The 15,793-nt window shown below is 47.9% G+C and overlaps 1 protein-coding gene across 2 annotated transcripts in view; it reads right to left on the reverse strand.

Moving 5' to 3' along the window:
- BTD (biotinidase) overlaps positions 1 to 15,793 on the reverse strand; it is a 218,718-nt gene that overhangs the window by 44,013 nt on the left and 158,912 nt on the right. For both annotated transcript variants that reach the window (XM_063921951.1, XM_063921950.1), the window contains exon 2: positions 4,449 to 4,678. In XM_063921951.1, coding sequence (XP_063778021.1) covers positions 4,449 to 4,664 — 216 coding nt within the window. In that variant the 5' untranslated portion in view covers positions 4,665 to 4,678. The remainder of the gene's footprint in view (positions 1 to 4,448; positions 4,679 to 15,793) is intronic.

The raw sequence follows: 15,793 nt of genomic DNA on the forward strand, positions 1-15,793 counted from the left end.
ATTTTCGCTTTTATATAGTATAAGTTGATTCGACATTACATTTGTTTTTTGGAAGTTATACCCCCACATAGATCTAATCCAGTACGACGATATGATACATTTATTGTTATTATCAAACAAAAGTTGACAACGAAATTAAATTTGTACAACACACCAAACGATGATAAAAAAAGTAGGACATAGGTATAAAAGAGCACACAATAACACACATTAGAGAGATGACACATTATTTACAATGAGTGTTTAGTATGCGCACGGCAGTTGGAAAGAAGCTGTTCTGTAGACGATTTGTGCGTGCCTTCAAAGATCTAAAATGCTTACCAGAGGGCAACTTCGTAAAAAGATAAGCAGACGGATGGCTAGAATCAGACAGTATACTTCTAGCTTTATTTATCAATCTTGCTGCAAAGAGATCTTTAACAGTCTGCAGCTGGACCCCAATAATTTTACCAGCTGAGCGAACCAAGTGCTCTAACTCTCCTTGCTCACGGATGGTACAGTTTCCGTACCAGACTATGGGGTACATTTACTAAGATTCGTATTTTCCAAATTCATGTCCAAGTTCAATCACGAATGACATCGACAGTGTAAAATTGCAACTTTTTGAATTGATTACGATGGATTTACTAAGCTGTCGTATTCGGGTTTTTCTTTTGTTCCGATGTCGATGTCATTCGTGGTTTTTTACCTATTTTTACGGCAGTGATTAGCAAAACACTGCCGACTTTTTTTACAATCAATCTCGGCCGGATCTGTGTGATCCGTGCTGGGGTTTATTTATTTTTTTTAATTAAACACTGTAAAATAATTTAAAAAAATGCGTGGGGTCCCCCCTCCTAAGCATAACCAGCCTCGGGCTCTTTGAGCCGATCCTGGTTGCAAAAATATTGGGGAAAAAATGACAGGGGTTCCCCCATATTTAAGCAACCAGCATCGGGCTCTGCGCCAGGTCCTGGTCCCAAAAATACGGGGGACAAAAAGAGTAGGGGTCCCCCGTATTTTTAAAACCAGCACCGGGCTCCACTAGCTGGACAGATAATGCCACAGCCGGGGGTCACTTTTATATAGTGCCCTGCGGCCGTGGCATCAAAAATCCAACTAGTCACCCCTGGCCGGGGTACCCTGGGGGAGTGGGGACCCCTTCAATCAAGGGGTCCCCCCCCCCCAGCCACCCAAGGGCCAGGGGTGAAGCCCGAGGCTGTCCCCCCCCATCCAATGGGCTGCGGATGGGGAGGCTGATAGCCTTTGTTGTAAAAGAAAAGATATTGTTTTTAGTAGCAGTACTACAAGGCCCAGCAAGCCTCCCCCGCATGCTGGTACTTGGAGAACCACAAGTACCAGCATGCGGCGGAAAAACGGGCCCGCTGGTACCTGTAGTACTACTACTAAAAAAATACCCAAAAAAAGACAAGACACACACACCGTGAAAGTATAATTTTATTACATACATACACACATACATACATACTTACCTTAAGTTCCCACGCAGGTCGGTCCTCTTCTCCAGTAGAATCCAAGGGGTACCTGTTGAAGAAATTATACTCACGAGATCCAGGGGTCCAGGCTCCTCGGGAAATCCAGGGGTAATCCACGTACTTGACAAGAAAAACAAAACGGTGTCCCGACCACGAACTGAAAGGGGACCCATGTTTGCACATGGGTCACCTTTCCACGAATGCCAGAAACCCACTTTGACTTCTGTCTAAGTGGGTTTCTTCAGCCAATCAGGGAGCGCCACGTTGTAGCACTCTCCTGATCAGCTGTGTGGTCCTGTCCTCACTGACAGGCAGCACACGGCAGTGTTACAATGTAGCGCCTATGCGCTACATTGTAACCAATGATGGGAACTTTCTGCCCTGCGGTTGACCTAAAGTGACGTCACCGCTGAGCAGAAAGTTCCCATCATTGGTTACAATGTAGCGCATAGGCGCTACATTGTAACACTGCCGTGTGCTGCCTGTCAGTGAGGACAGGACCACACAGCTGATCAGGAGAGTGCTACAACGTGGCGCTCCCTGATTGGCTGAAGAAACCCACTTAGACAGAAGTCAAAGTGGGTTTCTGGCATTCGTGGAAAGGTGACCCATGTGCAAACATGGGTCCCCTTTCAGTACGTGGTCGGGACACCGTTTTGTTTTTTTTGTCAAGTACGTGGATTACCCCTGGATTTCCCGAGGAGCCTGGACCCCTGGATCTCGTGAGTATAATTTCTTCAACAGGTACCCCTTGGATTCTACTGGAGAAGAGGACCGACCTGCGTGGGAACTTAAGGTAAGTATGTATGTATGTGTGTATGTATGTAATAAAATTATACTTTCACGGTGTGTGTGTCTTGTCTTTTTTTGGGTATTTTTTTAGTAGTAGTACTACAGGTACCAGCGGGCCCGTTTTTCCGCCGCATGCTGGTACTTGTGGTTCTCCAAGTACCAGCATGCGGGGGAGGCTTGCTGGGCCTTGTAGTACTGCTACTAAAAACAATATCTTTTCTTTTACAACAAAGGCTATCAGCCTCCCCATCCGCAGCCCATTGGATGGGGGGGGGGACAGCCTCGGGCTTCACCCCTGGCCCTTGGGTGGCTGGGGGGGGGGGACCCCTTGATTGAAGGGGTCCCCACTCCCCCAGGGTACCCCGGCCAGGGGTGACTAGTTGGATTTTTGATGCCACGGCCGCAGGGCACTATATCAAAGTGACCCCCGGCTGTGGCATTATCTGTCCAGCTAGTGGAGCCCGGTGCTGGTTTTAAAAATACGGGGGACCCCTACTCTTTTTGTCCCCCGTATTTTTGGAACCAGGACCAGGCGCAGAGCCCGATGCTGGTTGCTTAAATATGGGGGAACCCCTGTCAATTTTTTCCCCATATTTCTGCAACCAGGATCGGCTCAAAGAGCCCGAGGCTGGCTATGCTTAGGAGGGGGGACCCCACGCAATTTTTTTTAATAAAATAACAACTTTCCCACCCCTTCCCACTGATATACATGCACGGATCTCATGGATCCCTGCATGCCTATCCAATCACGGAAAAAAAAAGTAGGTCTGTTTTTTTTTAGCACTTTTTTACGAGTTGTAATTTTTCACGGCAGTGTTTGTTTGTTTTTTGCTTTGCACTTCTTAGTAAATGACCGAGATTCATACTTAAACAGCCGCGTTTTGACCGATGGTGTATTCATTCGTAATTTTTTACCTGAACTTGCAAAAAATTACGAATGCCCTCATCACTGCCGTGATTAGTGCTTAGTAAATTACCGAGATGACACTTTGATGAAAAAACGGCATCTCGGTCAAAATCGGGAGCTTAGTAAATTTCCCCCTATGATTCCATAAGTTAAAACACTCTCAATAACGTACCAACGCCCACACCTGCAACCTTAAGACGGCGAAGGAAAAATAAGCATTGGTGTACCTTTTTAACTATTGCCTGAGTATTAACCACCCACGATAAACTGGAGGAAACATGGATGCCTAAGAATTTAAAAAATGACCAACCTCAATATTTAACCCATTTATAGATACTGGGAGTAGTGAGAAATCACAACTACGCCTGACATCCATCACCTTGGTTTTATCCACATTTAACAAAAGGTGATTAACCTCACTCCAGGCCACCAAATTCTCAATTTCCCTGCGATAACTCACCTCATTCTCACCAAAAAGTAATCCAATGACTGCTATGTCATCTGCAACTTATATAATTTTCACAGTATTGGTGGACAACTGTATTCATACACACACAGCACCAGTGCTGGATTTTCCACTTGGGGCATGTGAGTTCGGCTACAGTTGTGTATCCTCTGGCATTCAATATTCAAGCCCCGTGTCTTATTAAATAGTCCCCTTAATCTGTATTTACCAACATTGGCAAATGCAAACTTGTGTTAAAATAGGTGTAAAAGAATATTTGTGATGCCAACTTGTATGGTTATAAATTACCCTTAGTACAGGTTGAGTCTCTCATATCTGGAATGTTCGAGAACATTCTGTACATGGGAATTTTCTGGATACCTGTCGGCAGCGTGTCCGGCGTATTGGCAGGGGGTCGGCAGCGGGTTTGGCGTGTGCTGGGGGTGCTTTACAGTGGGTCCAGGAAGGACTGGCGGTGAGGGAAAGGCTGCAAAGCCCCTCCTCCGCTGGTTGTCATTGGTCCCTTGACACAAGTGACATCATGACGTCGAGTCACTTCATTACAACACTACAGGGCCAGAATATTCCCGATTTCACGGTTTTCGGGTCTCTGGATACAGGAGACAACAGGCTGCTCCTATACAAGCCAAAGCGCTTATTAGGTAAGTTCTACAGTATGGTATAACATCCCACAGAATACAATATTTTGTAAAAGGGTTCCTAATAAATAGTGAAATAGTGGCATAACTAAATTTGATGATTTTATAATCACATTCTATAGAAAATAATTAGAATGTCAATATAATGCGTATAACAAAACAACACATACCTTTTCAGCGGCAGCAGAAACCTGCTGTTCATATATATTTAGGTTTTTGGACATAAATTCCAAGGCAAGTTTTCGGGATGTCAGAGCTGAAGAGTTCTGGTTCAATATAACATGGTGCTCATATACCGCAGCCACATAGTGTGTTATTGCGTGGACCACTACCATGGAACAGAGGTAGCAAACCACAATAATTGGCCTGAAGTTTACTGCCAGCATTTTCAATACTCTACCTGGAAGAGAAGAATATAAGCAATTGGTCAGATTACTAGAATAAAAAGATATAAACCATAAAATGGCAATTTGAATAATACATGCCATTAAAAATAATATGAAGTGGATGAATATCCCAACTATCCTGACTTCTAGGGAACTGCTTCACTGTCCTGACTGTCAGGACTTTTGCATGGATTTCTGAACTGTCTGGAGAGGTGTCCACTGTCCCACTTCTATTGCTGCATGCTGAAATGTAGGTTTTTGTTGTTGGGGGTTTTTTTGTGTTTTTTTGTGTGTTTTTTTTTTTGGGGGGGGGTGTATATGATTGGGGAAATAATAGAAAAACAGAAGAGCTTTTTGTGCCCCAACTTGGCTACCTCCTCCTACATGCCTTTTATCAAGAAGAGTGCATACACTGAGCCGGATTGTGGGCTACCACAAAGCAAGTGCCCAATGTTTTTCCTCTACCCACGTATCCGGAAGGTACAGCATGAAGATTATTGCAAGTGGATGCAATTCCAACAGGCATGCCTGGGCAGTGACTGGGGGGAATGACTTTTGCTGATGGGCGTGCTGGTGTCACGGACTGTGTTAGAAGACGCAGTACCACTGGGACAAGGGGCCACGTACCATTTTGACTCTGGGGGTATAGATTTACTAAGGTGTGGATTTTCAAAGCCCCATGACTTTAGAGCTTGATTCAGAGATTGTTACTGATCTGTGTATGCTCCAGATTAGAACTGCACATGTGCAGATCGGTCTTTGCAACAGTAGTCGCCGTGCCCCTGAGATGCAAGCATAGAGAAAAAAAATAAGAATTTACTCACCGGTAATTCTATTTCTCGTAGTCCGCAGTGGATGCTGGGAACTCCGTAAGGACCATGGGGAATAGACGGCTCCGCAGGAGACTGGGCACATCTAAAGAAAGAATTAGGACTATCTGGTGTGCACTGGCTCCTCCCCCTATGACCCTCCTCCAAGCCTCAGTTAGGATACTGTGCCCGGAAGAGCTGACACAACAAGGAAGGATTTTGAATCCCGGGTAAGACTCATACCAGCCACACCAATCACACCGTATAACTCGTGATAGGAACCCCGGTTTACAGTATGATAACAAAAAGAGCCTCTGAACAGATGGCTCGCAATAACAACCCGATTTGTGTAACAATAACTATTTACAAGTATTGCAGATAATCCGCACTTGGGATGGGCGCCCAGCATCCACTACGGACTACGAGAAATAGAATTACCGGTGAGTAAATTCTTATTTTCTCTGACGTCCTAGTGGATGCTGGGAACTCCGTAAGGACCATGGGGATTATACCAAAGCTCCCAAACGGGCGGGAGAGTGCGGATGACTCTGCAGCACCGAATGAGAGAACTCCAGGTCCTCCTCAGCCAGGGTATCAAATTTATAGAATTTTGCAAACGTGTTTGCCCCTGACCAAGTAGCAGCTCGGCAAAGTTGCAAAGCCGAGACCCCTCGGGCAGCCGCCCAAGATGAGCCCACCTTCCTTGTGGAATGGTCTTTTACAGATTTAGGCTGCGGTAGTCCCACCGCAGAATGCGCCAGCTGAATAGTGCTACAAATCCAGCGCGCGATAGTCTGCTTAGAAGCAGGAGCACCCAGTTTGTTGGGTGCATACAGGATAAACAGCGAGTCAGTTTTCCTGACTCCAGCCGTCCTGGAAACATAAATTTTCAGGGCCCTGACTACGTCCAGTAACTTGGAATCCTCCAAGTCCCTAGTAGCCGCAGGCACCACAATAGGCTGGTTCAAGTGAAACGCTGATACCACCTTCGGGAGAAACTGAGGACGAGTCCTCAACTCTGCCCTATCCATATGGAAAATCAGATAAGGGCTTTTATAGGACAAAGCCGCCAATTCTGACACACGCCTGGCCGAAGCCAGGGCCAACAGCATGACCACTTTCCACGTGAGATATTTCAAATCCACAGTCTTAAGTGGTTCAAACCAATGTGATTTCAGGAACTCCAAAACCACATTGAGATCCCAAGGTGCCACTGGGGGCACAAAAGGAGTCTGAATATGCAGCACTCCTTTGACAAAAGTCTGAACTTCAGGCAGTGAAGCCAGTTCTTTCTGGAAGAAAATCGACAGGGCCGAAATCTGGACCTTAATGGACCCCAATTTGAGGCCCAACGTCACCCCTGCTTGCAGGAAATGCAGGAATCGACCCAGTTGAAATTCCTCCGTTGGGGCCTTCCTGGCCTCACACCAAGCAACATATTTCCGCCAAATGCAGTGATAATGTTTTGCGGTGACATCCTTCCTGGCTTTGATCAGGGTAGGGATGACTTCCTCCGGAATGCCCTTTTCCTTCAGGATCCGGTGTTCAACCGCCAGGCCGTCAAACGTAGCCGCGGTAAGTCTTGGAACAGACAGGGCCCCTGCTGCAGCAGGTCTTGTCTGAGCGGCAGAGGCCAAGGGTCCTCTGAAAGCATTTCTTGAAGTTCCGGGTACCAAGCTCTTCTTGGCCAGTCCGGAACCACGAGTATAGTTTTCACTCTTTGCCTTCGTATTATTCTCAGTACCTTGGGAATGAGAGGCAGAGGAGGAAACACATAAACCGACTGGTACACCCACAGTGTTACTAGAGCGTCCACAGCGATCGCCTGAGGGTCCCTTGACCTGGCGCAATATCTTTTTAGCTTTTTGTTGAGGCGGGACGCCATCATGTCCACCTGAGGTCTTTCCCAACGGTTTACCAGCATTTGGAAGACTTCTGGATGAAGTCCCCATTCTCCCGGGTGGAGGTCGTGCCTGCTGAGGAAGTCTGCTTCCCAGTTGTCCACTCCCGGAATGAACACTGCTGTCAGTGCTAACACGTGATTTTCCGCCCATCGGAGAATCCTTGTGGCTTCTGCCATTGCCCTCCTGCTTCTTGTGCCGCCCTGTCTGTTTACATGGGCGACCGCCGTGATGTTGTCTGATTGGATCAGTACCAGCTGGTTCTGAAGCAGAGGCCTTGCTTGGCTTAGGGCATTGTAAATGGCCCTTAGCTCCAGAATATTATGTGAAGCGAAATCTCCTGATTTGACCACAGTCCTTGGAAATTTCTTCCCTGTGTGACTACACCCCAGCCCCGAAGGCTGGCATCCGTGGTCACCAGGACCCAGTCCTGTATTCCGAATCTGCGGCCCTCTAGTAGATGAGCCCTCTGCAGCCACCACAGCAGCGACACCCTGGTCCTTGCCGACAGGGTTATCCGCTGTTGCATCTGGAGATGGGACCCGGACCATTTGTCCAACAGGTCCCACTGGAAAGTCCTTGCGTGGAACCTTCCGAATGGAATTGCTTCGTACGAAGCTACCATTTTTCCCAGGACTCGTGTGCATTGATGTACCGACACCTGTCCCAGTTTTAGGAGGTCTCTGACTAGAGATGACAACTCCTTGGCTTTTTCCACTGGAAGAAACACTTTTTTCTGGTCTGTGTCCAGAATCATTCCCAGGAACAGAAGACGTGTCGTCGGGACCAGCTGTGACTTTGGAATATTGAGAATCCAGCCGTGCTGTTGCAGCACTTCCCGAGAAAGTGCTACCCCCACTACCAACTGTTCCTTGGACCTCGCCTTTATCAGGAGATCGTCCAAGTACGGGATAATTAAAACTCCCTTCTTGCGAAGGAGTATCATCATTTCGGCCATTACCTTGGTAAAGACCCTCGGTGCCGTGGATAACGCAAACGGCAGCGTCTGGAACTAATAGTGACAGTCCTGTACCACAAATCTGAGGTACTCCTGGTGAGGAGGGTAAATGGGGACATGCAGGTATGCATCCTTGATGTCCAGAGAGACCATGTAATCCCCCTCGTCCAGGCTCGCAATAACCGCCCTGAGCGATTCCATCTTGAACTTGAACTTTCTGATATACGTGTTCAAGGATTTTAAATTTAAGATGGGTCTCACCGAACCGTCCGGTTTCGGTACCACAAACATTGTGGAATAGTAACCCTTTCCTTGCTGAAGGAGGGGTACCTTGACAATCACTTGCTGTGAATACAGTTTTTGGATAGCCACCAACACTGCCTCCCTGGCAGAGGGAGTTGTTGGTAAGGCAGATTTTAGAAAACGGCGGGGGGGGGGACGTCTCGAATTCCAGCCTGTACCCCTGAGATACTACTTGAAGGATCCAGGGATCCACCTGTGAGAGAGCCCACTGTGTGCTGAAATTTCTGAGACGGGCCCCCACCGTCCCCGGGTCCGCCTGTGAAGCCCCAGCGTCATGCTGTGGACTTACCGGACGCGGGGGAGGATTTTTGGTCTTGGGAACTGGCTGTATGCTGCAGCTTTTTCCCTCTACCTTTGCCTCTCGGCAGAAAGGATGCGTCTCGAGCCCTCTTGTGTTTGTGGGGCCGAAAGGACTGTACTTGATAATACGGTGCTTTCTTTTGCTGTGGGGTAGCCTGTGGCAAAAATGTCGATTTCCCAGCCGTAGCTGTGGAAACGAGGTCTGAAAGACCATCCCCAAACAGTTCCACCCCCTTATAAGGCAAAACTTCCATGTGCCTTTTTGAATCGGCATCACCTGACCACTGCCGAGTCCATAACCCCCTTCTGGCGGCAATGGACATTGCACTTATTTTTGATGCCAGCCGGCAAATATCCCTCTGTGCATCGCGCATGTATAAGACAGCGTCTTTTATATGCTCCACTGTCAGCAAAATATTGTCCCTATCCAGGGTATCAATATTATCCGACAGGGAATCTGACCACGCAGCAGCAGCACTGCACATCCATGCTGATGCAATTGCTGGTCGCAATATAATGCCCGTGTGTGTATATATAGCTTTTAGGGTAGCCTCCTGCTTTCTATCAGCAGGATCCTTTAGGGCGGCCGTATCCTGAGACGGTAGTGCCACCTGTTTTGATAAACGTGTAAGCGCTTTATCTACCCTAGGGGATGTTTCCCAACGTGACCTATCCTCTGGCGGGAAAGGGTACGCTGCCAATAACCGTTTAGAAATTATCAATTTCTTATCGGGGGAAGTCCAGGCTTCCTCACACACCTCATTTAATTCCTCAGATGCAGGAAAAAATAAGAATTTACTTACCGATAATTCTATTTCTCATAGTCCGTAGTGGATGCTGGGGACTCCGTAAGGACCATGGGGAATAGCGGCTCCGCAGGAGACTGGGCACATCTAAAGAAAGCTTTAGGACTAACTGGTGTGCACTGACTCCTCCCCCTATGACCCTCCTCCAAGCCTCAGTTAGGATACTGTGCCCGGACGAGCGTACACAATAAGGAAGGATTTTGAATCCCGGGTAAGACTCATACCAGCCACACCAATCACACCGTATAACCTGTGATCTGAACCCAGTTAACAGCATGATAACAGAGGAGCCTCTGAAAGATGGCTCACAACAATAATAACAACCCGATTTTCGTAACAATAACTATGTACAAGTATTGCAGACAATCCGCACTTGGGATGGGCGCCCAGCATCCACTACGGACTATGAGAAATAGAATTATCGGTAAGTAAATTCTTATTTTCTCTAACGTCCTAAGTGGATGCTGGGGACTCCGTAAGGACCATGGGGATTATACCAAAGCTCCCAAACGGGCGGGAGAGTGCGGATGACTCTGCAGCACCAAATGAGAGAACTCCAGGTCCTCCTCAGCCAGGATATCAATTTTGTAGAATTTTACAAACGTATTTGCTCCTGACCAAGTAGCTGCTCGGCAAAGTTGTAAAGCCGAGACCCCTCGGGCAGCCGCCCAAGATGAGCCCACCTTCCTTGTGGAGTGGGCATTTACAGATTTTTGGCTGTGGCAGGCCTGCCACAGAATGTGCAAGCTGAATTGTACTACAAATCCAACGAGCAATAGTCTGCTTAGAAGCAGGAGCACCCAGCTTGTTGGGTGCACACAGGATAAACAGCGAGTCAGATTTCCTGACTCCAGCCGTCCTGGAAACATATATTTTCAGGGCACTGACAACGTCTAGCAACTTGGAGGCCTCCAAGTCCCTAGTAGCCGCAGGCACCACCAATAGGTTGGTTCAGGTGAGACGCTGAAACCACCTTGGGGAGAAACTGAGGACGAGTCCTCAATTCCGCCCTGTCCGAATGGAAAATCAGATAAGGGCTTTTTCAGGATAAAGCCGCCAATTCTGACACGCGCCTGGCCCAGGCCAGGGCCAACAGCATGACCACTTTCCATGTGAGATATTTTAACTCCACAGATTTAAGTGGTTCAAACCAATGTGACTTTTGGAACCCAAAACTACATTGAGATCCCAAAGTGCCACTGGAGGCACAAAAGGAGGCTGTATATGCAGTACCCCTTTTACAAACGTCTGAACTTCAGGGACTGAAGCTAGTTCATTTTGGAAGAAAATTGACAGGGCCGAAATTTGAACCTTAATGGACCCCAATTTCAGGCCCATAGACACTCCTGTTTGCAGGAAATGTAGGAATCGACCCAGTTGAATTTCCTCCGTCGGGCCTTACTGGCCTCGCACCACGCAACATATTTTCGCCAATTGCGGTGATAATGTTTTTGCGGTTACATCCTTCCTGGCTTTGATCAGGATAGGGATGACTTCATCCGGGATGCCTTTTTTCCTTCAGGATCCGGCGTTCAACCACCATGCCGTCAAACGCAGCCGCGGTAAGTCTTGGAACAGACAGGGTCCTTGCTGGAGCAGGTCCCTTCTTAGAGGTAGAGGCCACGGATCCTCCGTGAGCATCTCTTGAAGTTCCGGTTACCAAGTCCTTCTTGGCCAATCCGGAGCCACGAATATAGTGCTTTCTCCTCTCCATCTTATCAATCTCAGTACCTTGGGTATGAGAGGCAGAGGAGGGAACACATACACTGACTGGTACACCCACGGTGTTACCAGAGCGTCTACAACTATTGCCTGAGGGTCTCTTGACCTGGCGCAATACCTGTCGAGTTTTTTAATCATGTGGACGACTTCTGGGTGAAGTCCCCACTCTCCCGGGTGGAGGTCGTGCTGAGGAAGTCTGCTTCCCAGTTGTCCACTCCCGGAATGAATACTGTTGACAGTGCTATCACATGATTTTCCGCCCAGCGAAGAATCCCTGCAGCTTCTGCCATTGCCCTCCTGCTTCTTGTGCCACCCTGTCTGTTTACGTGGGTGACTGCCATGATGTTGTCCGACTGGATCAACACCGGCTGACCTTGAAGCAGAGGTCTTGCTAAGCTTAGAGCATTGTAAATGGCCCTTAGCTTCAGGATATTTATGTGAAGTGATGTATCCAGGCTTGACCCTAAGCCCTGGATATTCCTTGCTCCCCAGCCTCGCAGGCTGGCATCCGTGGTCACCAGGACCCAGTCCTGAATGCCGAATCTGCGGCCCTCTAGAAGATGAGCACTCTGCAACCACCACATGATGGATACCCTTGTCCTTGGTGACAGGGTTATCCGCTGATGCATCTGAAAATGCGACCCGGACCATTTGTCCAGTAGGTTCCACTGGAAAGTTCTTGCGTGGAATCTAACGAATGGGATTGCTTCGTAGGAAGCCACCATTTTTACCCAGAACCCTTGTGCATTGATGCACTGAGACTTGGTTCGGTTTTAGGAGGTTCCTGACTAGCTCGGATAACTCCCTGGCTTTCTCTTCCGGGAGAAACACCTTTTTTCTGGACTGTGTCCAGGAACATCCCTAGGAAACAGAAGACAAGTCATCGGAACCAGCTGCGATTTTGGAATATTGAGAATCCAATCGTGCTGCCGCAACACTACCTGAGATAGTGCTACACCGACTTCCAACTGTTCCCTGGATCTTACCCTTATCAGGGAATCGTCCAAGTAAGGGATAACTAAAATTCCCTTCCTTCGAAGGGATATCATTTCGGCCATTACCTTGGTAAAGACCATGGGGTGCCATGGACCATCCCTACGGCAGCGTCTGAACTGATAGTGACAGTTCTGTACCATAACCTGAGGTACCCTTGGTGAGAAGGGTAAATTTTGACATGAAGGTAAGCATCCTTGATGTCCCGAGACATCATGTAGTCCCCTTCTTCCAGGTTCGCAATCACTGCTCTGAGTGACTCAATCTTGAATTTGAACCTCTGTATGTAAGTGTTCAAAGATTTTAGATTTAGAATCGGTCTCACCGAGCCGTCTGGCTTCGGTACCACAATAGTGTGGAATAATACCCCGTTCCCTGTTGCAGGAGGGGTACCTTGATTATCACCTGCTGGGAATACAGCTTGTGAATGGCTTCCAAAACTGCCTCCCTGTCAGAGGGAGACGTCGGTAAAGCCGACTTTTGGAAACGGCGAGGGGGAGACGTCTCGAATTTCAATATGTACCCTTGAGATATTACCTGAAGGATCCAGGGGTCTACTTGCGAGTGAGCCCACTGCGCACTGAAATTCATTGAGAACGGGCCCCCACCGTGCCTGAGCTTGTAAGGCCCTAGCGTCATACTGAGGGCTTTGCAGAGGCGGGAAAGGATTTCTGTTCCTGGGAACTGGGTAATCTCTTCAGCCTTTTTCCTCTCCCTCTGTCACGAGCAGAAAAGAGGAACCTTTTGTCCGCTTGCCAACAAAGGACTGCGCCTGATAATACGGCGTCTTATTTTGAGAGGCGACCTGGGGTACAAACGTGGATTTCCCAGTTGTTGCCGTGGCCACCAGGTCTAAAAGACCGACCCCAAATGTCCCCTTTCAAAGGCAATACTTCCAAATGCCGTTTGGAATCCGCATCACCTGACCATTTTACTGGTAGAATTGGACAACGCACTTATACTTGATGCCAGTCGGCAAATATTCCGCTGTGCATCATGCATATATAGAAATGCATCTTTTAAATGCTCTATAGGCAATAATATACTATCCTTATCTAGGATATCAATATTTCCAGTCAGGGAATCCGACCATGCCAACCCAGCACTGCACCTCCAGGCTGAGGCGATTGCTGGTCGCAGTATAACACCAGTATGTGTGTGAATACATTTTTGGATACCCTCCTGCTTTCTATCAGCAGGATCCTTAAGGGCGGCCATCTCATGAGAGGGTAGAGCCCTTGTTCTTACAAGCGTGTGAGCGCCTTATCCCCCCTAGGGGGTGTTTCCCAACGCACCCTAACCTCTGGCGGGAAAGGGTATACAGCCAGTACTTTTTAAGAAATTATCAATTGTTATCGGGGGGAAACCCACACATCATCACACACCTCATTTTATTTCTCAGATTCAGTAAAACTACAGGTAGTTTTTCCCTCACCGAACATAATACCCCTTTTTGGTGGTACTCGTATTATCAGAAATGTATAATAAGAATTTACTTACCGATAATTCTATTTCTCGTAGTCCGTAGTGGATGCTGGGAACTCCGTAAGGACCATGGGGAATAGCGGCTCCGCAGGAGACAGGGCACATCTAAAGAAAGCTTTAGGATCACCTGGTGTGCACTGGCTCCTCCCCCTATGACCCTCCTCCAAGCCTCAGTTAGGATACTGTGCCCGGACGAGCGTACACAATAAGGAAGGATTTTGAATCCCGGGTAAGACTCATACCAGCCACACCAATCACACTGTACAACTTGTGATCTGAACCCAGTTAACAGCATGATAATAGAGAAGCCTCTATAAAAGATGGCTCACTACAACAATAACCCGAATTTTTTGGTAACAATAATTATGTACCAGTATTGCAGACAATCCGCACTTGGGATGGGCGCCCAGCATCCACTACGGACTACGAGAAATAGAATTATCGGTAAGTAAATTCTTATTTTCTCTGACGTCCTAGTGGATGCTGGGAACTCCGTAAGGACCATGGGGATTATACCAAAGCTCCCAAACGGGCGGGAGAGTGCGGATGACTCTGCAGCACCGAATGAGAGAACTCCAGGTCCTCCTCAGCCAGGGTATCAAATTTGTAGAATTTTACAAACGTATTTGCTCCTGACCAAGTAACTGCTCGGCAAAGTTGTAAAGCCGAGACCCCTCGGGCAGCTGCCCAAGATGAGCCCACCTTCCTTGTGGAGTGGGCATTTTAAGATTTTTGGCTGTGGCAGGCCTGCCACAGAATGTGCAAGCTGAATTGTACTACAAATCCAACGAGCAATCGTCTGCTTAGAAGCAGGAGCACCCAGTTTGTTGGGTGCATACAGGATAAACAGCGAGTCAGATTTTCTGACTCCAGCCGTCCTGGAAACATATATTTTCAGGGCCCTGACCACGTCAAGCAACTTGGAATCCTCCAAGTCCTTAGTAGCCGCAGGTACCACAATAGGTTGCTTCATGTGAAATGCAGAAACCACCTTAGGTAGAAATTGAGGACAAGTCCTCAATTCTGCCCCGTCAGAATGAAATATTAAATAAGGGCTTTTATATGATAAAGCCGCCAATTCTGACACACGCCTGGCTGAAGCCAGGGCTAACAGCATCGTCACCTTCCATGTGAGATATTTTAAGTCCACAGTGGTGAGTGGTTCAAACCAATGTGACTTTAGGAAACTCAACACAACATTGAGATCCCAAGGTGCCACTGGAGGCACAAAAGGAGGCTGTATATGCAGTACCCCTTTTACAAATGTCTGAACTTCAGGCACTGAAGCCAGTTCCTTTTGGAAGAAAATCGACAGGGCCGAAATTTGAACCTTAATGGACCCTAATTTTAGGCCCATAGACAGTCCTGTTTGCAGGAAATGGAGGAAACGACCCAGTTGAAATTCCTCTGTAGGGGCCTTCTTGGCCTCCCACCACGCAACATATTTTCGCCAATGCGGTGATAATGTTTTGCGGTTACGTCCTTCCTGGCCTTGACCAGGGTAGGGATGACTTCATCTGGAATGCCTTTTTCCTTCAGGATCCGGCGTTCAACCGCCAAGCCGTCAAACGCAGCCGCGGTAAGTCTTGGAACAGACAAGGCCCCTGCTGGAGCAGGTCCTTTCTTAGAGGTAGAGGCCACGGTTCGTCCGTGAGCATCTCTTGAAGTTCCGGATACCAAGTCCTTCTTGGCCAATCCGGAACCACGAGTATAGTTCTTACTCCTCTCCTTCTTATGATTCTCAGTACTTTTGGTATGAGAGGCAGAGGAGGGAACACATACACTGACTGGTACACCCACGGTGTTACCAGAGCGTCCACCGCTATTGCCTGAGGGTCCCCTGACCTGGCGC

Source organism: Pseudophryne corroboree, chromosome 5 (genome assembly GCF_028390025.1).
Source record: "Pseudophryne corroboree isolate aPseCor3 chromosome 5, aPseCor3.hap2, whole genome shotgun sequence".
NCBI classification, from domain to species: Eukaryota; Metazoa; Chordata; class Amphibia; order Anura; family Myobatrachidae; genus Pseudophryne; species Pseudophryne corroboree.